This window comes from Thermobia domestica, chromosome 1 (genome assembly GCF_964235325.1).
Source record: "Thermobia domestica chromosome 1, izTheDome1.hap1.1, whole genome shotgun sequence".
Taxonomy (NCBI): Eukaryota; Metazoa; Arthropoda; class Insecta; order Zygentoma; family Lepismatidae; genus Thermobia; species Thermobia domestica.
This window is the reverse complement of record NC_137454.1, coordinates 32697475-32721002: the sequence shown is the minus strand read 5'-3', so window position 1 is coordinate 32721002 and position 23528 is coordinate 32697475. Positions and strand designations below refer to the sequence as shown.

Genomic DNA, 23528 nt, shown 5'->3' with positions numbered 1-23528 from the left:
CGGACTCTTGATCATAGCTGCCAGCACCATCGTTGACGTAACTTCATTTGTTGGCGTCTTCGGTCTTCTACATCGAGGTTCGTCGGCCACAGAACCTGTCCTCTTGAATTTCTAAATGAGTTTCCACTGTGTCATGGTTTATCTGCGTTCTGTGTGTTTCTTTGAACGCACGTGCTACGTGACGTGTGGTACCACTACCAGCCAACAGAATGATGTCAATACGTTCTTCCTTCGTAAGTGGCATTCTTTCGCTTCTTTCACTTTGGTTCAACTACCTGGAAAATAAAAAAAATAAACATTAGTCATCTTGTATGGAAACTTACTACCTGGAAAATACGTAAAACATAAACATTAGTCATCTTGTATGAAAACCTACTACCTGGAATATAAAAAATAAACATTAGTCATCTTCTATGGAGACTTACTACCTGGAAAGTAAAAAAAAAAATAAACATTAGTCATCTTGTATGAAAACCTACTACCTGGAGTATAAAAAATAAACATTAGTCATCTTCTATGGAGACTTACTACCTGGAAAGTAAAAAAAATAAACATTAGTCATCTTGTATGGAGACTTACTACCTGGAAAATAAAAAATTAACATTAGTCATCTTCTATGGAGACTTACTACCTGGAAAGTAAAAAAAAATAAACATTAGTCATCTTGTATGGAGACTTACTACCTGGAAAATAAAAAATAAACATTAGTCATCTTCTATGGAGACTTACTACCTGGAAAATAAAAAAATAAACATTAGTCATCTTGTATGGAGACTTACTACCTGGAAAATAATAAAAAAAAATAAACATTAGTCATCTTGTATGTATAAGGAAAATCAAAGATAGCAACCAGGGCTTACAGTTGAACGGTATTCACCAGGTTTTGGCATATGCTGATGATGTAAATTTAATAGGAGATGATAGGAGAACAATAGAAAGAAATGCAGAGACCTTATTAAACGCTTGCAGGGACATGGGTTTAGAAGTAAATGCAGAGAAAACTTATTACATGGAGTGCGTCGGGACCGGAATACAGCAAATTATGGATGCGTTAAAATACTAAATAATACTTTTGATAAAGTGGATACTTTCAAATATCTAGGATCAATATTAACAGAGGAAAATCATATTCACGGAGAAATTAAATGTCGACTAAAAGCAGGGAATTCGTGTTACTATTCGGTTCAAAATCTCTTGTCGTCGCGAATTCTGTCGAGGAATTTGAAACTTAAAATATACAAAACGATAATCATGCCTGTAGTTCTGTATGGCTGCGAAACATGGTCACTTACTCTGAGGGAAGAACATAGACTGAAAGTATTTGAGAACAAGATCCTGAGACGAATATTCGGACCCAAGAGGAACGGGAATGGGGAATGGCGGAAACTTCATAACGAGGAACTACATAATTTATATGATTTACCCAACATTGTTAGGGTCGTCAAGTCTAGGAGGCTTAGGTGGGCGGGTCATGTAGCTAGAATGGAAGAAAGTAGAAACGCTTTCAAAGTCTTGACTGGAAGACCAATCGGAAAACGACCATTAGGAAGACCTAGGCGCAGATGGAAGGACAATGTTAAAATGGATCTCGCAGAGATTGGAATACAAAGTAGAAACTGGATGCAGTTAGCTAAGGATAGAAGTCAGTGGAGAGCTTTTGTGAACGCGGCATTGAACCTCCGGGTTCCATAGGCCATAGAGTTAGTTAGTTAGTTAGTTAGTTAGTCATCTTGTATGGAGACTTACTACCTGGAAAATAAAAAAATAAACATTAGTCATCTTGTATGGAGACTTATGACTCACCCTGTATTTTGAGACTAAAATATTAATTTGACAAGGAATTATTGTTTAATGAGATACTATTTTATATATCCTTCGGTCGACCATTTTCTGGTTTTCTCTCTAATAGTTTTGTCACACTGAGATGTGTATGCTGGAAAAAGTTGATGACTTTTTCTGTATGCTGGAAAAAGTTGATGACTGCTTAATTAAATATTCTCTACTTAGCAGTATATACAGTATAAACATTACAGTCCCGTATAACCGAATTTAATGGGTCCGATGGTGCTTCGGTTGAAAGAAAATTTGAAGTAAAGGTTTATTGATGCACAGCATTGTATATTTCGTATGTATTTCAACGTAAAAACGCGTTGTGAGTAATATTTTGATCCCTTCAATGAAGTTTAATTCAGCTGAACGTATTCTTGGCGTTTTTAAGTAAAAGTTACACACTAGTAAAGCCTTTTTTCGGCGATTCGGTTAATCGGGATTCGATTAAACGGGCGTTTTCAATAGTCAACTGAAAGTATTTTAAATTTAACTCATGAGGTTGAAACTTGTCTGTAAAAATGTATATACTATCATATTATTCATCCTTGTTTAGAAATGTCTTCTCTCAGTCTCCTATATATAGGATGAATATTTCGTACAATGCAATTGAAACTATGAAATGAAATGAAATGAAATCTGTAAGTTTTTCGTCCCACGGTTATGCCGGTTAGGCTAAAGGAGACGGTGATGATGAGAGATGAGTGAAATGGTGGAATGATGAAAGTGGGAGGAAACGGGAGAACCCCGAGAAAACCCACGAGCACGGTGTTTGTCCACCACAAAGTGCAATTGAAACTATGTCTAATATACAAGGTGCATCAAGAAAATAAATTGGGAAGCTCCCTCATAAAGAGTATTAGTACTATTTTGCATATGGTATACTATGAAAAGTTCTTAGAAAACTGATATTACAAATTCCAGAACAAATCCCTCATGGATCCAGAAGGAAGTATTGTATAACAACTAAGGATGCGCACGAGACAAGATTTGTGGCTGTCTCGTCTCGAAAATGTGCTGTAAAAGTAATGTCCCGACTAGAAAAATGTATATTTCTCTATTGGAAGAACCGTGTCTCGACTCGAATTTTGTCAGGAAAATCCTGTCTCGACTCGTCTCGTGCGCATCCCTAATAACAACATGTAACGCGAGGAATCTACTCTTAACTGTCGAATTACGTATTTGGCTTAGTGGTGGTGGGTTACTCAGTGTTTCGTGTAACATTATACCGGAGCTTGCGTGCGTCATAATGCTGAAATACAATGTGGAGTGATGATTTATCATGCCACGATTTCTGAGACATAACGTTATGTGTAATTTAATTGGACATAGTAAATTAGTATATCTTTTGTGTATATGATTCTGATTGTTGAGGTGTTCGATAGAGGAGGATTACCAAAGAGCACGCACGCCCTAAGAGCGCGCAGTGCCAATTACGCTGAAGTTGTAACACACAAAATTGTTATTGCTACGCTGTTTGATGCGTCTTTGCGTGAGAGTTGATACGAAGAAAAGGGAAGTTAACGGATCGCTGCAAACAGAAAATACAGCTAAAAATATTTTTTTTTGAATTGTTGATGTAATATTTTAGTACTCTTAGTTAAGAAATTATTCTGATATAGCAGCTAACTACAGTACCCTTGTTGCATGGTAGGAAACATGGATGCAGATATAGAATTGTTTACCATGGCTTTGTTTCGGGGGTCTTGCATGTGCAGCTACATGGATGAATTTTACTTGAGTTGACTGCTGTTTCCCAAAGAGTGCGCGTTAGTGAGTTACCAAAGAACGCGCACGTACTCTTTGGGAGAATTTCTTTGATAGTGTGTGTGGGTAGCTGCATTCATATTACAGACTGTGGTTATTCTCATCAATTACTCTCGGAGTGTAATCTGATGTTTGAATGGATTGTAGAATTATTTGTAATTGTTTGTCTTCGATTCAAGCACCAACTGTAAATCATATATAAGAAGTATTTTAAATTCACAAAATTTCTTAAATTACTATGATGGTGTGGTGTTCTGCCCGAAAGTAGGCTTTGGTCCATGGTAGTTTGCCATTGCTTTTCATGGTATGATGATGTCGTCCTAAGAAGTGAGGAAATGATCAAAATAAAGATTCTGGAAGTGTTCTGGAGGAAAATGCTGAGTGAAATATGGCTTCGATTACGATTGTAATGAAACCACAAACCAAGAATTAAAAAAGACATACACCAAAGGTGTTGTTCAAGAATTTTTTCCAGTTGGTGGAAAAATGAGAATTTAACGAACTGAGAATTTAAAAAATCATCATTAATTTTACTCATAAAAATCATAATTTGTGGGTGAAACTAAACGAAGATTATCTTTAATGTTTTTAATTTCGTGTACGTTCATAATATATTCTTTAAAACCACATGGATATGTAATCAAAAAATTGTTGGAAGCAAAAGCAAAATAGTTTAGAATCGCCTGTATACGAACAATTGGAAGCAAACCTTAGGGTAAATTAAAGTTTACGAAAGAGTTTAGGTTTCAAGTATGATAGGTGTTGAGTGCGCCCTCTTAGGGACCGCAAAACGGACTCTTTGGGACACTGGTCCTTAAGAGTACGCATTTGAGTTTTTTTAACTTTTTAACGTATATCTCCATTTCTACATCTAGTAGTAAAGTTTTCTATTTCTTACAATGTAGCCTAAACTTCAATTAAAATTTTGTACAATTTATATAATTTTTGCAGAAGTTTAGCGTCTTTTTTCAGCACCGACGTTATATGAGGCGTGGACCTACAGTTTAAAGTGTAATCCGAATCATCGTAATACGTTCAAATTTTTAAGGCTCTTACCGGGAATTGAACCCAGGACTTCGTGTACCAAAGGCGCGCGCACTAGCTAATAAACTAGCGAGGATGGTTATGAGGTGTTCAAGATGAGTAAAAAATCTCTTGCTACTGCAGTGGTTCACCTCTGGTGTATGGAGTTTCTAGTTCGAACCCAGCCCGTGCCAAGTTGGTTTTGTGGTGGATAAACTCGGTGCGCGTGGGTTTTCTCAGGAGTCTCTCGCTTGCTTCTACTTTCTTCATTTCATCAATTCATTGTCATCGTCACCGTCTCCTTTTAGCCTACACGACATAATCGTGGTACGTAAAACTGAAAGATTTCATTTCATTTTGCAGTGTGATGTATATAAAGTTACCGAATCATTTTCTCGCTTCGCAACATCCCGGTTAAACATTTTTTTTCTTATCTGTATCCAACGATAGGTGTTGGTTAGTACCCATAATATTTATCTGCACCCACATTCATATATAGGCTTAACCACTGTTTTATAGCAATGTAATAGTTTAGGCATAACCAACTCCTAACTAAACGCCGAATATTAGGTTCACTTAAACACACGTTTTACGTAATTACAATATACTTGACAGTAATCCACAAGTGTACATTCCTTTCATGTTGTTATAACTGCTGAAGAATCGACAAATTAGCAAAAACTGTACATAATAGAACTAATACAGTGGCCAGCGCCAGTACTTTAGTCAGATTCTTTTCAAGTCTACTCCAATCAACCATAGCACAAACTAGCATCGTGAGAAGCTTGGAAGTGAAGTAATTGAATTAAGAAGTAGTGAATGCCAATTTAGAAAGCCAGAAAGAATGACAATTATAGCCAATGTACTGACCACACATCGCAAAACTGAACATGCCTCATTTGCCCGGTCCTATTGCCTTTGATGGGACATAAAGCTAGAGTTTAATCAACATATTACACAATAATAAACAGTGATTCTAGCAGCAATCGGCAGTGTCTGTAAAGTCCTTGAGTACATTTCTGGTAACACTGCAATCAGAACCCTTACTAAATTACGGCCACATTGCTAATGTTTGTAATAATAAATAGCATGTCAATTGGGGCTAAACAATGCTGAATTTTGTTTAAGATTAAACCAAAGAGAAAGCATTCCAGAGCTTGTAAAGAGCAAAGAGATGCCGAGGCAGGACTGAAATAGCTGCGTGTCCTTAGTACTTCCACATGAGTTGAGGTTATTGGAAGTTTGTTCAGACGGAGTGTAAACACGGAATGGCAAAAGGTGGATCACTACACGTAATAATGACGTCAGAGGCTTCCTTGTCGTTTTCTCATGTACCATTTTTACCTCGTCTTCATCACCAAGTCTTAGAAACGAGAACAATTCATGCTATCATGGTGTGAACCATCTTGGCGACCATTGATATGTTCCTTTATTAATAATAAAATTACAAATACTACATATAGGTAGAAACGCCAGCAGGATTTTTCCAAGGGGGCCGGGGGGGAACCGACACACAAGTGAAATCGCAGATACCTTGGTGCACATAATACGAGAAATGATCGAAAAAATATTACAAAACATAAAACTTTTATGTTATGTAACCTAAGAGTCTTCATCCCGGCGAAATTAAAATACCGCTAATTTTACAGTAATTATGTGATATCTTCAAATAGATAAAAGATAATTGAAATATGGAACAAGAGCGCCCTAGACAATATTATTTTGCGTGAGGTACCGTTATCACAAGTCACCTAGTGGCTTTCCGTTTTCAGCTGTTTAGAAACGCGAAAATAAATGCCGATTTTCAAAATGGCTCGAAATCGAAAGCAGATAAGTGAGTCGTGATAACGGTTTCTCATGTAAAATAATATTCTCCAGGGCGCTCTTGTTTCATATTTTGATTATCTTTTATCTATTTGAAGATATCACATAATTACTGTAAAATTAGCGGTATTTTAATTTCGCCGGAATGAAGACTTAACGAAAATTTATTTGTAGATTAATAATATGTCAGTCTTGGTGCAATGTTTGATGACTCCGGATTCTGATCATGCATACCCGAGAACAAACATTAAAAGTGACGACTCGTCTGGAAAATTGGCCGAGAGTAGAAGTGAGGTGAGTGGTGCAGTTCCTGCGGGCCTAAAACACTACGCCTACTTACATTCATAGGCAGATTGTAAAGGTGTACGGGAAGGGCTAAATTTCAAAGCAACATGTAGGGAAGCGGTGGCTCAGTGGTAGAGCGTTCACCTCTGGTGCTAGGGGTCTCGGGTTCAAACCCTGCTCCCGCCAAGTGAACTTTGTGGTGGACAAACACCGTGTGCGTGGGTTTTCTCGGGGTTCTCCCGTTTCCTCCCACTTTCTTCATTCCACCATTTCATTCATTACTCATCATCACCGTCTCCTTTAGCCTAACCGGCATAACCGTGGGACGTAAAACTCAAAAATTTCATTTCATTTTCATCTCATATTAACTCTACACTTGTGTAAGCAGTATTCCACAGGTTCGAAACAAACCAAAAGGTCTGCCCTCCAGCAGACAATTCCTAACTCCGCCCATGAAAGAAGGTCAAGACAGGCGTAAAAGGAAGTTGAAAATAAAGTACATAAACTCTTAAGAATTTCGGAAAAAGTATCCAGATCACAATCTCAATTCGTCTTTGGCATTTGGATCAAGTCTCCAATTTCAGAATGGTAGCAGAGAAATAGAGACAACATTGAGCATAGACCGTCAAAATGTTAACTTGAAGATTCGAAGACGGTTCATAATCTTAGTTATCATTTGCCTGAAATTATAAGGTAAATAACGCATTAGAAATATTAACATATCTATTTGTGATCCAAGCGATCGTGGCTTAACTCTAGATAATTGAACAGGCTTATTCCTTGTTATATAAAGATATATCAGTATTCTCTATCATTCACGTCAATGAATTTTTAGAATTGAGTGAGTAAAATAATTTGTAATTTTGCAGTCTTGCTTCGTTACTGCCCTAATATCAAACTCAACACTGTAATTTGTTTGAGGTTGAATTTTATATTGTATGTCAGTTTCAATGCATGCTTTCGTAATTGTTAATAATAGCTACTTATTAAGAACTAGGCCTACACCACCGTAATTTATGTAACCATTACTTTGTAATCTAAACCTGACTGAACCTGATTATTTTAGTATGTAATCCATTCGAATATTGGGGGCAGCGGTGGCTCAGTGGTAGAGCTTTCACCTCCGGTGCATGGGGTTCTGGGTTCGATCGCAGCTCGCGCCAAGTAAACTTTGTGGTGGACAAACACCGTGTTGGGAAATTTCCTCGGGGTTCTCTCGTTTCCTCTCACTTTCTTCACTCCACCATTTCATTCATTTCTCATCAACGCCGTCTCCTTTAGCCTAGTCGGTATAACCGTGAGACGTAAAACTTAAACATTTCATTTCATTCGAATATTAAATAAATATTATCATTTGTGACAGGTTGTGACCCAGATCTAATTACATGGATTTACAAAGAAGTATTTACTTATCCAAAATTGACTTGAATATTTTTTTTTCATAACTATGTTACACCGTAGCTTAAGTAAGTTATTTCTAAAATTATTTAACTCTAAAATGAGGAGAAATAACCGCGTTTTGACGTGCCAATATGCTCCCATCATGTATTTCAGGCAATAGCAGGGGGTGCCAATCCTCCAACCCATAATCAGTGATGTACTTCTCTAAATTTTTCTACTGGCATCCTCGCCCCCTCAAAATAAGTTGCGTCATGACCCTCCTTATGAGCACTTCTGGTATAACATTTCAAGCACTATGCCCTTCTCTGTTACACAGAGTTTATTCGGGAAGTAGTAGGACTGATTTTTGTTTAATTATTCACAATTTTGACACATCGAGTTAAGTTTTCAAAATATGCCACTTCTGCATCAACACGGCGTTTCCAGCGATTCTGCCAATCACTGAAGGCTCCCTGAAACGCAGAAACTGAAATGCTCTTTAGCTCCCTCGTTACGACCTCTTGGATGGCCTGGACCGAGCCGTGGTGCCGTCCTTTCATTACCCTTCTCAGTCAGGGGAAGGGAAAGAAATCTATAGGAGCGACATCTGAGCTGTAGGGTGGCTCGGGAAGCTGTGTGATGCCATGTTTGGTCAGGAAGTCCATGTCAGCAAAGGCTCAGTGCATTGTCGTGATGAAGCTTCCATAATCCAGCGATTGCTGGACGGTTGCGGGCGACTCGTTTCCTGAATCTTTCAAATACTCCCACGCAGCATTCACAGTCTGACCAGCGATACAAACTTCATCGCGTAACGCTGCTCTATCAAACGATTCATTGTGGAGCTGACAAAGCACCTTGAAAGGGGTTCACCTTAAACTCGATCTACACTCCGTGAAGGCTTGAAGGCGACTGGTGCGCTGGTAGCTACGACCCCCTACCACCCAAAAAGCGCAGTAGCATCCTCCTCCTTCACCACGTTTTGGCCGGAAAAATCAGTCTTACTACTTCCCGGACAAGCCCCTGTATTATTATTCGGCAGGGCGTCCACCTATCACCTGGGCGGTTCGGGTTCGATCCCGATGGGAGCAGGATTCTTTTCTGTCTACCCTCGCTCCGAGGTTCACTCAGCCTCTGAAAATTGATGACTGGGAGAAGGGTTAAGGTGCCAGGGGCATAATGCTGAGCACACGATATCTTATATGTGCTTAAGTCTAGAATGTTTGGAGCCTGGGCTTCATATATCCCTCCCAAATGGGGAGAGCCTTTACCTTATATTACAGGTTACTGTAATAGTCTGTCTGGTAGAACATATCGTAGAAATCACGGCATGATAAATCATCCTTTGTAACATCGCTTTCCTCCAGTAGAATATTGTTACTGTACGTAATTGCATTAAATGAATTGGTGATACAACTAGCCTAAAGTTGGTGTACGTGGGTTTTCTGCGTGGGATTAGTGTTCTTACAGCCAGTGCTTTTTTTTTTTTTTTTTTTTAACGCACTGGTACACTACACAACTGGAAATTTTCTGGTAGTTTTGTGGAGGCAGTACTCTGTTGATAAGTAACAACAGACGCAAACGTGAGTAAAACGTTATTACAGGTAGTTCGAAAGTGCTCTGTGTTTCCGTGCAACGACGACGGTGAGATTTTAGTTAGCTTTTATTTTAGTATGTAAAAAAGCCCGCCGTTTTCTTCTCCCTCTAGAAAAACTTATTGGGTACACTGCTGCTAAAACAGAAAGGAAAACGTTCAATTTGCTCTATTTTTCGGGCGTTCCTTTCTTTTGTTTGCATGAACTACTAACGAAATCCATACACTGTTTTCCCACGTATTAACATTTATTATAACATTTATAAAAGAAAGTAAAACACGAAGTTTTCCCATTATCTCCAGATAACTGTTCTCAAGCATGTAAAATTCACGTTTAGGAAATTCCTTTCGCGCTTAAGAAAGAAAAAGTTTGGACTTGATTTATTCCACTGAACGGCAAGAAGGAATGAAAATAAAGACATTGTGGAACTACGTGAGAACATTTTTTCGTATCGCTCGGAGTTTGTGATAGCAGTAAAATTATTTCAAAATGGTCGGTCGATAAGGTAGCCTACATATTTGGTTCCAAGAACGTAATAAATCCATACGCTTCAATGTACGCTTTAATTCTTCAGGGTTTTTGAGAGGCTCATGGCAATGTTCCTTCCAAGTATACTTTCGGGAAGGGGGGAAAGGATTCGTCCTTTCTAAATTGACCCCTCGGAGTTAAGATAAATTAAATTCTTTAGCACCTAATATCAAAAGAACAATAGTCCTTTTTTCGATCAAACAAGTTAAAATACGTATTTCAGAAGAGTCTACTTTTCAGGTCAACATAAAGTGAAAATCCTATACATTGGCACACCCTCCAGAGCCTTCTTGAGCCGCTATATGGAATCAAAATTTCACTATGTGGCATCGTCGCAGATTAACTTAGAACCATTACATTGCTCTATGAATCCACCAAGCAGATACATCGATTGTTATGCTAATAACTAGAGCTAGTGTCAACGTGTAACAACTTTAATTTCCATCCGGAAAGAATCGATGTAACTATTTGATAGATTGGTAGATTTTTCGTGTTCTTTACCTGCGACGCTGCCACATAGTGCAATTCGCGTCTCCAGACGAGGACCCGAAATGTATACAATTATATATATATAGGGTGTTCTAAAAATGGCGCCCACGGACTACAGAGCATTATTCTACAAGTCAAAATAAACCGAATATATATACACATCAAAATAGTGTTCCAGTGCAACCCCTTCACATCTTGACCCACCTTCCTTCCCCTGACGAAATTTTCAGCAAGAAGGCCTGGTCGGTGATGAAACTTGATGTGAAAATGCGTTAGCATGTTTGTTTCATTCAGTGATTCTGAATGAAACACGAATGAGTTCAGTCTCGATAAGACTGCTGGACACAAGACATAACTCTAACAAAAATATTAATTATAATGTTTCTTATAAGGTGTATTGTAACAAATGGCAGTAAATATTAAAATATTAATCTTAATTATAAATATTAATCCTTGTAATTTTAACCGAAAAGTAACTTTAAAAGACGGGTATACCGTATTTTGATTCTTTGTATGATTAATAATGCATTTTAATAGCTCACGGTATGGAAAAAGAATTTAAAAGGCTCTAAACAGTATATTTATATTTGAACAGCACACAGTGTGATTGAGGAACTCAATAAAGCTGTAAGCTATATTTTAACACAAATGATATGTATTGTATGGAAAGTAATTAAATAAAACTTAATTTTGTTTAGCGCAACTCAAAATGAATGATACAGAAAGGAAAGTTAATTAATGTGACTGTAGTTAAGAATTTATTCACAAAATCCCGATTACATGAAAGGTAAATTCCATGTTTCATTTGGCAACACTGGAGAATTCGCCGTTTCCGAAATTGCCTTCTAGTGTGCTGGTAGTATATGCAAAATGGCTCCATGAGTGATAGACAGGCCCGGATTAAGGGGAGCTTAGGGGGGCTATAGCCCCGGGCCTCCACTCTGATCAAAATCTTAATTGCCTATCTAAAAAGAATCATGAAGATACAATCGTCTTCATAAAATAAAATGTGACCAAAAATATGAAACATATTTCCTTAACTTTCCTACTGTACTTTCACAGAAATGTGTTAGGTGATGGACAGATTTTTGGGTTGTCACACATTTTCTCTAGCCCCGGACTTCGAGATGGGTTAATCCGGCCCTGGTGATAGGGAAAGTTTACTCTGTGCTCGATGTTCAGAGACATTTCAAGACAAAATTTGATGAACAACCACAACACCGGCATACAACATCTTAGGTGGGTGAAACTGTTTAAGGAGACAGACTGCTGTACAAGGAACGGCTAGCAGTCAGCAATAAAGTGTTGGGAAAATGGAGCTGCATCGAACATTGTAATTAGGTATCAGTACTTTTAAAAAAAAAACGAGAGTTTCTTGTTTCTTTTTTGTTACATCGATATTTTCATAAAAAAATTCATTACAGCTGTCATAGATGAGTTTTCATTTCATATCATTCATTTTGAATTGACCTGTATTTTAACATCACACTGTACGGAAGAACAAATCCAAACGAGTGTACAACAGTGATGCCAATTTCAGGCGGTATAAAAATCCCACCTTGAGATACACAAATTCCCATTTTGCCCTAATTTCCCATGCTATAATAACTAATTAACAAAAGTTCGTACTCCATATGGAAAACTTTCAATATCTGAGTGAACAGTATCACCTTCTATTGAAGCAAAAATTTTCAAAAACTTTTGTTCTTTAGTTATTTCAGTTGACGGTTTCTCGCTTGGTACCGTATTTAACTTCTTTTTTTTTCTTTGTTCCTCTTCCTTTTTCCTTACTGGAGTAAAACCAATGAAAGGGAAGAAAGGAGGAAGCCTTGGACCATTGTTAGGTACCATCTCAGTATTTGCCTGGTGTGAATGAGATAAACCCAGGAAAAAACCTCTTTCAAGATGGCTAGCCTGAAAAAGTTGTTACACTTTTTCGACCGAGTGTCCCCACCGGGAATCGAACCTGGGACGAGCGACTCATGGAACACGAGATTAACACGGCTAAAGAAATTTCGTTGGTGTTTGTGAATTTCGTGAGATATCCCATATGTATTGACATTTAAACGAAAATTCCCGTTATCTACCTGAAAAAATTATCTCAAAAAATCCAACGAAATGGAATTTTTCCCACGTGTTTCCATCACTAGTGTAGAGAGGATATTTTAACTGTACACAGTACAACAGAACAACTGAGAAAATTTGTAAACAACGTCTTTTAATAGTTCTCCTATAAAAGAAGTTTAATAACATCAAAAACATTATGATTATTTAGAATATTATATTTGGCATAGACTTCTCTACATATTAATATGTATAAAATGTATTCCAATTTGGGTTTTAACATTTCATGTTTTTCTTTGCAGCTTTTTAGACGATTTGGATCGACTGGGTGCCAAGGACTATCAACCAACAGAGCAGGATATCTTGCGGACGCGAGTGAAAACTACTGGCATCGTGGAAGTTCATTTCTCATTTAAAAATTTAAATTTTAAGTAAGTTGTTTTACTTTACATTTATTTTCTTCCTATCGTTTAATTCAATTGCTGCCTTTTTAAAATAATAATAACTGAATACATACTTGAGTGAGTAAATAACTTTATATATAATATTAATAAAATTACAGGCAGTCCGCGGATTACGACTCATTTCAGTTCCTACGACAGTAACATAATGATTTGGCTTAAGTCTAAACACTCAACGTTTAGTTTTTACTGAGTGTATCACTGGTGAATTCCAAGATAACCAAGGTTTAGTTTTTACTGAGGATATCACTGGTGAGTTCTATGATAACCAACGTTTAGTTTTTACTGAGGGTATCACTAGTGAGTTCCATAACAGCCAACCTTTAGTTTTTACTGAGGATATCACTGGTGAGTTCCATGATAACTAACGTTTAATTTTTACTGAAGATATTGGTAAATTCCCTGAGAGCCAACGCTTAGTTTTTTCTGAGAGTATCACTTGTGAGTTTTATGATAACCAACGCTTAGTTGTTTTTTTTCTGAGGGTATCACTAGTGAGTTCTATGATAACCAACGTTTAGTTTTTACTGAGGGTATCACTAGTGAGTTCCATGATAGCCAACATTTAGTTTTTACTGAGGGTATCACTAGTGAGTTCCATGATAGCCAACGTTTAGTTTTTACTGAGGGTATCACTAGTGAGTTCCATGATAACCAACGTTTAGTTTTTACTGAAGGTATCACTAGTGAGTTCCATAACAGCCAACCTTTAGTTTTTACTGAGGATATCACTGGTGAGTTCCATGATAACTAACGTTTAATTTTTACTGAAGATATTGGTAAATTCCCTGAGAGCCAACGCTTAGTTTTTACTGAGGGTATCACTAGTGAGTTCCATGATAGCCAACGTTTAGTTTTTACTGAAGGTATCACTAGTGAGTTCCATAACAGCCAACCTTTAGTTTTTACTGAGGATATCACTGGTGAGTTCCATGATAACTAACGTTTAATTTTTACTGAAGATATCATTGGTAAATTCCCTGAGAGCCAACGCTTAGTTTTTTCTGAGAGTATCACTAGTGAGTTCTATGATAACCAACGCTTAGTTGTTTTTTTCTGAGGGTATCACTAGTGAGTTCTATGATAACCAACGTTTAGTTTTTACTGAGGGTATCACTAGTGAATTCCATGATAGCCAACGTTTAGTTTTTACTGAGGGTATCACTAGTGAGTTCCATGATAGCCAACGTTTAGTTTTTACTGAGGATATCACTAGTGAGTTCCATGATAACCAACGTTTAGTTTTTACTGAAGGTATCACTAGTGAGTTCCATAACAGCCAACCTTTAGTTTTTACTGAGGATATCACTGGTGAGTTCCATGATAACTAACGTTTAATTTTTACTGAAGATATCATTGGCAAATTCCCTGATAGCCAACGCTTAGTTTTTTCTAAGAGTATCACTAGTGAGTTCTATGATAACCAACGCTTAGTTGTTTTTTCTGAGGGTATCACTAGTGAGTTCTATGATAACCAACGTTTAGTTTTTACTGAGGGTATCACTAGTGAGTTCCATGATAGCCAACGTTTAGTTTTTACTGAGGGTATCACTAGTGAGTTCCATGATAGCCAACGTTTAGTTTTTACTGAGGATATCACTAGTGAGTTCCATGATAGCCAACGTTTAGTTTTTACTGAGGGTATCACTAGTGAGTTCCATGATAGCCAACGTTTAGTTTTTACTGAGGGTGTCACTAGTGAGTTGCATAACAGCCAACGTTTAGTTTTACTGAGGGTATCACTAGTGAGTTCCATGATAGCCAACGTTTAGTTTTTACTGAGGGTATCACTAGTGAGTTCCATGATAGCCAACGTTTAGTTTTTACTGAGGGTATCACTAGTGAGTTCCATGATAACCAACGTTTAGTTTTTACTGAAGGTATCACTAGTGAGTTCCATAACAGCCAACCTTTAGTTTTTACTGAAGATATCACTGGTGAGTTCCATGATAACTAACGTTTAATTTTTACTGAAGATATCATTGGCAAATTCCCTGATAGCCAACGCTTAGTTTTTTCTGAGAGTATCACTAGTGAGTTCTATGATAACCAACGCTTAGTTGTTTTTTTTCTGAGGGTATCACTAGTGAGTTCTATGATAACCAACGTTTAGTTTTTACTGAGGGTATCACTAGTGAGTTCCATGATAGCCAACGTTTAGTTTTTACTGAGGGTATCACTAGTGAGTTCCATGATAGCCAACGTTTAGTTTTTACTGAGGGTATCACTAGTGAGTTCCATGATAACCAACGTTTAGTTTTTACTGAAGGTATCACTAGTGAGTTCCATAACAGCCAACCTTTAGTTTTTACTGAGGATATCACTGGTGAGTTCCATGATAACTAACGTTTAATTTTTACTGAGAGTATCACTGTTGAGTTCCATAATCAACGTGTTTAATGGGTATGTAATCGAATGATTTTTACATAATCGATTTAAGAATTCAAATGGAAGGAATTTGAGCAATGTTGGCAACGTTAATTCTTTTCCACTTCTTGAATAGCTTCAATTCTTAATGAAATACTCAAAATTAAGTTTCAATAAAACTCCAACATTATGCAATGACAAATTCGTGGTCATCTTTCCTGTAATATTTGAGCCTGACATTGAAAGAATGCCTTCAAAATGAATATGGAGGCTCAAACCCGAGAGGGGGAGAAAGTGGAGGCAAAGTCAGTTCCGTCTTACTGTCGGTATTAACTTCCCCTCTTGTAGAACTCTGGAGCCTGTACTGCATCCTACGTTCTTTACAACCTATTCAGAATTATTGTTGTTACAGACTATTCAGAATTATTGTCAATTACAGTATAGTATTTCATGTACAGTATTATATTTACTAACATAAATTTGACAGACAAGTATTGCATTTAGAATTAATTTTATTGTATACAATAATAAATAAAAAAGCACTGAAAATTTTATCAACGAATGTGTTCAAACTTTTGCCCATCTTTTAGTTCACCTTGTGTCTACTAATTACTATTAGAAAAAAATACATATAACAAACCTCCATAAGTAAGTAAATAATGAGACGATTGGTAACTGTTGCAAATGCAGTGTGTACTTGAGCCATAAGTAAGTAAATAATCAGACAGTTGATTAGCTATGTTGCAAATGCAGTGTGTATTTGAGCCATAATAAGTAAATAAGGAGACAGTTGATTAGCTATGTTGCAAATGCCTGTGTACTTGAGCCATAAGTAAGTAAATAATGAGACAGTTGATTAGCTATGTTGCAAATGCAGTGTGTATTTGAGCCATAATAAGTAAATAAGGAGACAGTTGATTAGCTATGTTGCAAATGCAGTGTGTACTTGAGCCATAAGTAAGTAAATAAGGAGACGCAGTATGTACTTGAGCTATTACTAAGTAAATAATGAGACAGTTGATTAACTATGTTGCTAGGTTTAACTAGGTTTAAATCAAATAAAGCACACTTAGCAAGGTTATGTTGCTGTTTTTACTCAACTGAACCTTACGCTTTCTATTATGTACTGATGCAAATATTATTGTATTTGCAGGTTATTTGACGTTGGAGGTCAGAGGTCGGAGAGGAAGAAATGGATCCACTGCTTCGAAGACGTAACCGCTATTATCTTCTGCGTTGCCATGTCGGAGTACGATCAAGTGCTTCACGAGGATGAGACTACGGTAAGAAAGACATGTTTCAGGTTGGTAAACAAACTCCTACGTCCTTAGGTTAGGTTTCCCCGTTGCCATGATTAAGTAAGATTTTTAACCTATCACGTTTACTAACAATATGTCACGTTCTTTATACCAGTATTATTTACCGAATTACGGAGCCTCAGTCAGGTGTGTTTTTTTTTTTTTTTTTTTTTTTTGTATGTTCCATTAACAACTAAATGAATAATTATAGACAATAAAAACACACAATTCTTACTACATTTTATCATTGGTGTCTTTTTCGGTGTCTTTTTCAACCTATCCTTTCTTTGGTTCTTCCCTTATGTACTATATCATTCAGAATCCTTTCACTTCTTTCTTGTTTCTTCATTTCCTCCTTGGTGTCTTAAACAGCTGTGTCAGTTTCTTTCCCAGACCATCCTCCATTTGGTCCTCCCCTTACTTATCATCTGGAGCTCCTTCCTTTCTTCTTTGGTACCTTTCACAGCTATGTACCTCAGCTTACTCTTTCTCTGTCCCTTCCGTTATGTACCATTGGGAGATTATTTTACATCTTGCTTGCTTTTTTATTTCATTTTCGATGCCTTCGGCACCTATATCAGTGTTTTCCTAAGTCTATCCTATAAAGAAGTCCTTTCACTTACTTCTTTATTTCTTATTTGATGTCTTCAACAGATATGTCAGTTTTTTGGTCCTTCCCTTATGCCATCCGGAGCTCCTTTCTCTCTTCTTTGGTACCTTTCGCACCTATATACCTCAGACTATTCTTTCTGTGTCCCTTTCGGAGGTTCTTTTACATCTTGCTTGCTTCTCTATTTCATTTTCGGTGTCTTCAGCAGCTATGCCAGTGTCTTCCTAAGGCTATTTCTCTTTGGTCCTTACCTTATGTACCATTCGAATATCCTTTCACATCTTCCTTATTTATTTGTTCTTGGAGGCCTTCAACAGCTGTGTGAGTTTCTTCCTCAGGCTATCCTCCCTTTGGTCTTTCCATTATGTACCATTCGAAGTCCTTCCACATGCTTCTTTATTTCTTCTTTGGTCCTTCCTTTGTGTGCCATTCGGAATCCTTTAACTTCTTTCTTGCACCTGTATTTCTTCTTTGGCGTCTTCAACAACTATGTCAGTTTGTGGAGCTCCTCCGTGGCTAAGCGGTTAGCGTACGCGCCTTTGGCGCGGGAGACCCGGGTTCGATTCCCGGCGGGAGCTCATGTGGTTCGGATTCCACGTTAATCAGTAGGTCCACGTCTCATATAGCCTCGCTGCTGAACGGGACGTAAAATTCAAAATCAATCAATCAATGTCAGTTTGTTCCTCTGACTATTCTCACTTTGGTCCTTCTCTTAGGTACCTTACGAAGCTCGTTTCACTCTTCAGTATCTTCCGCAAATATGTTATTTTCTTCCTCAGGCTAGAGTAAATAGAGTAAAATAGATTAAAAATTAAATAGAGTAAAAATGTAAAAATTAACAAAAGAGCTTTTTCAAAATTAAAGAAGACCACTCTCAAAACTTAACCTGCAGTTCTGAGCATGCCTAAACCCTTCAGTGCTTGTGAGTATTGGTATTCTTCATTAACAAAGTTCCAAGTATTTTTGTTTTTCATTACAAAATAGTTAGTGTACAGAAGCCAATTTGCACTGATAATGAACATGAAGGAAAAAGAATTAATTTCGAAAGGAAGTGTTTCCGAATCTATATAAAGATGTTCGCATACTGAGACATTAAAAATTGAGCAAAAATCTCAAGTCAAGATGCCCGTACCGGAGTTTTCGAACCCAAGATTTCCCAATTGTGGAGCAAGAACACTAATCCCGTTTATTTCAAAAATATTCTAAGTATTGTACACTTTTTTTTTTTTAAAAAAAGTAGATTCATAACAGTTGTAAACAAATATTTATAAAGCATAGTCGCTCTGAAGTAGAGAAATATAACTTTTACTTCGGTTCTGCCCTTCTTCTTCTTCTTCTTCTTCTTCTTCTTATTATTATTATTATTATTATTATTATTATTATTATTATTATTATTATTATTATTATTATTATTATTATTATTGCCCTGGTCTTTTTTTAGTTGCTTTTCTGTGACTATGGTTGCATCAATTGTTTCACTAGCAACATTTATCCTTCTTTTTTATCTCTCAAAGCATATGGGTGAAACGTTAAACTGAAAGTTCAGTTTCATCTCAGTAGGATATGTATTAAAAAAAAAAAAAAAAAAAAAAAAACAATTCTCCAATGTTTAAAATCTTGAGAAGAAGAAGAAACATAAACTAATTTGTTACTTGCAAACTTTCAGAATTTATTACAAATCGATGTCTTGTCTACTAAATATATTATAATTTTACATTTCTGATAGGTCTGTTCCTAATTTCTTACATTTCTGATAGATCTGTACCTAATCTCTTACAGTTCTGGTAGATCTGTCCCTAATCTCGTACATTTCTGGTAAATCTGTTTTTGACCTCATACATTTCTGATAGGTCTGTTTCTAATCTCATACATTTTTATAGGTTTGTTCCGAATATCTTACAGTTCTGATACGTTTGTTCTTAATCTCTTACAGTTCTGATCGGTCTGTTCCTAATCTCTTACATATCTGATAGGTCTGTTTCTAATCTTTTACATTTCTGATAAGTCTGTTTCTAGTCTCATACATTTCTGATAGATCTGTTCTAATCTATTACAGTTCTGGCAGGTCTCTTTCTAATCTCGCACATTTTTGATAGGCCTGTTTCTAATCTCTTACATTTCTGATAAGCTTGTTCCTAATCTCTTACATATCCGATAGGTCTGTTTCTAATCTCTTACATTTGTGATAGGTTTGTTTCTAATCTCTTACATTTCAGATAGGTCTGTTCCTAATCTCTTACATAACCGATAGGTCTGTTTCTAATCTCTTACATTTGATAGGTCTGTTCCTAATCTATTACACTTCTAATAAGCCTGTTCCTAACATCTTTGATTCCTGTGGTCCCGGGTTTGAATATCTGTTAACGTCATAGTTGTACGAGTATTGTCAGTAGTTTGATGAAGAGATAGGCAAAAAATGATAGTTTTGTTTTCCTTATTTTAGCAGCAATTCTTACTACTTGTTTTATAGCATGTAACTGCTTTCAAAACATGGAATCAACAACATTGTAAACGCAATATTATAGGGCCTATGTAGATAGATGAACACATACTTTCTTCTTCTTCATCTTTATTTCAAGACCTCATATTGGCTCTCGTAAGTGGCGCCTAGCTGTATTATAGCCCTAATAGCAACCAAAGTGTGTGACGTCACATCGTGATGCGAGACAAATACGTGTTGTAGTCATGACAACCGCTTTGTCTTTGCGATCCATTCGTAAACAGCTAAAGAGGAGTTTTGTGCTAAGGTGAGACGACTAGCAGGAGCATATGACATCCTCCTCACCCCAGCCCTCCGTTGTACTGAACGTATATGAAATATATATACATATATGCACGAGAAAGATGTAAAGAAGTTGTCTTGTATTCGTAAACGGTATCTCCTTTCTCATAATTTTAAAAAGCACACGTTCCATAGTCTGCCACACCCATTTGCCGCCAAAGAATCAGCTAGTGATAGGTTCAGATATGTATCATGCTTCCCTGAGATAGTGAAAAGTTAACACAGGTAGAATTAGAATTGTTATTTTACGTTTCGCACTGAGTCCTGGGCAGGCCTGTATTTAGGTAAGTGTTATTCTGTGCTCGAGCACAGGGCGGCAGAAGTTAGAGAGCGGCAAAATTTTGGATTTTTTTTTAAAAGATTTACAATAATGTAATATTTAAAACTAGCAACCAGCAGAGTCCCGCGCAAGCGCGAGAAAATATGTTAATGTGTTTAATTTGCTCTAATTACACTTGTTACTAATTAGCTAGATTATCTGATTATTTTTAAAAAATCATCCTCTCCCATCTCCACTTCAAGGGGTTTGATTTAATTGATTTGATTTTTAGTTTAGCGTCCCTTTCAGCAGCGAGGCTATATGAGACATGGACCTACTGATTAACGTGGAATCCGAACCACATGAACTCCAGCCGGGAATCGAACCTGGGTCTCCCACGCCAAAGGCGCGTGCGCTAACCGCTTAGTCCACTTCAAGGGGGTGAGGATGAACTTGAACATGAAAACTGATACCGTTAAACTTAGCGATCTTGAAAACTGTGAATTCAACAATAATAGGTCTGTTTGTCGTTTTCAATAGAAAAGAAAACGCATACACAGGAGAGAACTGTTTCTTTGCAAATACTTTGGGTAGAGTTTTTCATTTTATTTTATGTAGATAATCTAACAGCATGAAAAAACGCATACGCAATTTTTTTTTTTTTTTTTTTTTTTTTTTGTAAATACTTTGGGAAGTTTCTTTTATTATTCAAGTAATCTAAAACGAGAAAAGAAAATGCATACAGGAGAAAAAGTTTATTTGCAAATACTTTGGGAAGAGTTTCTCTTATTCGTTCGAGTAGCTTAAAAACATATGAAAGAATCCATACTCATTATATAAACTAACATAATTTTTACATATAAAGTTTTATATTTTTTTTTTTTTTTTACTAAACTCATTATACGTGATAAGTTCAAAATAAACAATTTAAGAAACACTGCCTAGTTTTTAAATTCCATATTTTACTATTACAATGATAAGAATAATTTTTTAAGAAATTCATTTTTAAAGTGAAATTATGAAATATAAAAATGACATAACCGTTGATTAAGAATTAATAGAATGCATTTTCTCCGGGCAGTAAATTAAAACCTACATGAATAAATTACATGCCAGTATTGAGAGAATGTGACCCCAATGGATGAGTGGTAAAGTTTGTTGCCTTGAATCAAGGGGTCCCGGGTTCGATTCCCGGTGGGGACACAAGTGGCTCGGATCCCAAGTTAAGCTGTAGCTCCCGCCTTTAGTATGTCATCATCATCCCATGGAAGACAATGTCAAACTGCCATGGGTTTACCACATCATGATTATCATTGAGAGAGTTAGGCCATTTATAATTACGTTGTAACTTTTGTAACTTGTAATACGTAAACTGCTACTCAACAAAAGCTGATATGTTTGCAAAATCACGGCTTATTTACTTGTTTTAGACTTAACTTTGTGTGGGGGGGGGGGCGGAAAATTATTTAGAGCATAGGAGCGCACAATATATAAATACGGGCCTGGTCCTAGGGGTTTGAACACTCCATTCCGAAATTCCGACTTTTCTGTAAATTTAGTTTAATTTTAGGAATAATTTTACATATTTTAATAGATTACAGAAATTGATAACTCAGGCTAGAAATAAGATAGAAATATGAAACTGGTGTTGAATTGTTTACAAACTATAAAAGTTTTGGTCACATCAGTACATTTCCACATGAGCACCCTTGGTAGCATGTAGCACATCTAGGCGATATTCAATTTCCATCCACACATTAGCCAACATCACTGGAGGGATCGATGCAACGACTGTGGTTATTCGTTACTGCAGGGTTTCAAGATCTGGTACACGTGTTCGGTACCTAACACAGACAAAAACTTTTATAGTTTGTAAACAATTCAACACCAGTTTCATATTTCTATCTTATTTCTAGCCTGAGTTATCAATTTCTGTAATCAGGGAAGGACTTCTCGGACACCCTGTAAATTCCCGCGTACGTCCCTGCAAGCAGTGGCGGGTCTTCAGAGAAGTCATATCAATAAAAAGCACAGTTTTATCACTACAATCTAAGGGAAGAAAACTAAATTAACTTTCTAATTCTTGCATACAGTAATTACGACGTTAGATAAGTTTTCTTAGTTTGAAGTAAATAAAATTATTTTTATTTTATTATTATTATTTTACTTATGTGACCTTCCTCAAGAGTCACTGAGTGGAGGCCAGGGGCGGATCCAGGACCGACTTCTGGGGGGAGGCGGTGGGTTGTCATAATGCAACTTTTAAGGGCTTCAAATTCTGGGATGGATTTTATTTATATATATAAAGTAAGAAAGTTTCCTCTTATGGGGGGAAGGGGGCGATCGCCGCGATCGCCTTCCCCTGGATCCGCCTCTGGTGGAGGCAAATAATTGTGGAAGAATTAGTGAAAATAAGTTGTTCAAGGAAATGAAAGAACCGGAAGAAAGTCCTCTCTCAAGCTCACACGATCTGGGGTCGTATGAAGGCGCTCCATCATTAAGCTTGGTTTAAAGGGACAAGTTTTGCCAATAGATGGCACTACAGTCTTCGTATCTCCCCCATGTATTTTTTTTATCTTTCACGAAAATTCACGATTTCTCTTTACAAGTTTCAACCTACAGACTTCAAATTTTTACAAAAGGAACTTCATAATCTATCGAAGGCAATAATCCGTGCCGATTTCTTATTTAGAATTTTCTTCATTATTGAAATGACTTGATTGTTGAAATGGATATCCAAACCTTTAAACAATGGAACTGTTTCAACAATGAAGAAAATTTCAAATAAAAAATCGGCACGGATTGTTCCCTTTAATAGGTTATGAAGTTCCTTCTCTAAAAATTTGAAGTCTCTAGGTTGAAATTTATAAGAGAACTTGTAGATTTTCGTGAAAGGTAAAAAAATACATGGGAGAGATACGAAGACTAGGTAAAAAAATAGAGATACGAAGACTGTAGTGACATCTATCGGC

At 36.7% G+C, this 23528-nt stretch overlaps 1 protein-coding gene across 1 annotated transcript in view; it reads left to right on the top strand.

Annotated features, from left to right (window-relative positions):
• Galphao (G protein alpha o subunit) overlaps nt 1-23528 on the top strand; it is a 362612-nt gene that overhangs the window by 313998 nt on the left and 25086 nt on the right. The window contains exons 5-6 of the mRNA XM_081756619.1: nt 13082-13210; nt 16761-16890. Of these exons, the coding sequence (XP_081612745.1) occupies nt 13082-13210; nt 16761-16890 (259 nt within the window). The remainder of the gene's footprint in view (nt 1-13081; nt 13211-16760; nt 16891-23528) is intronic.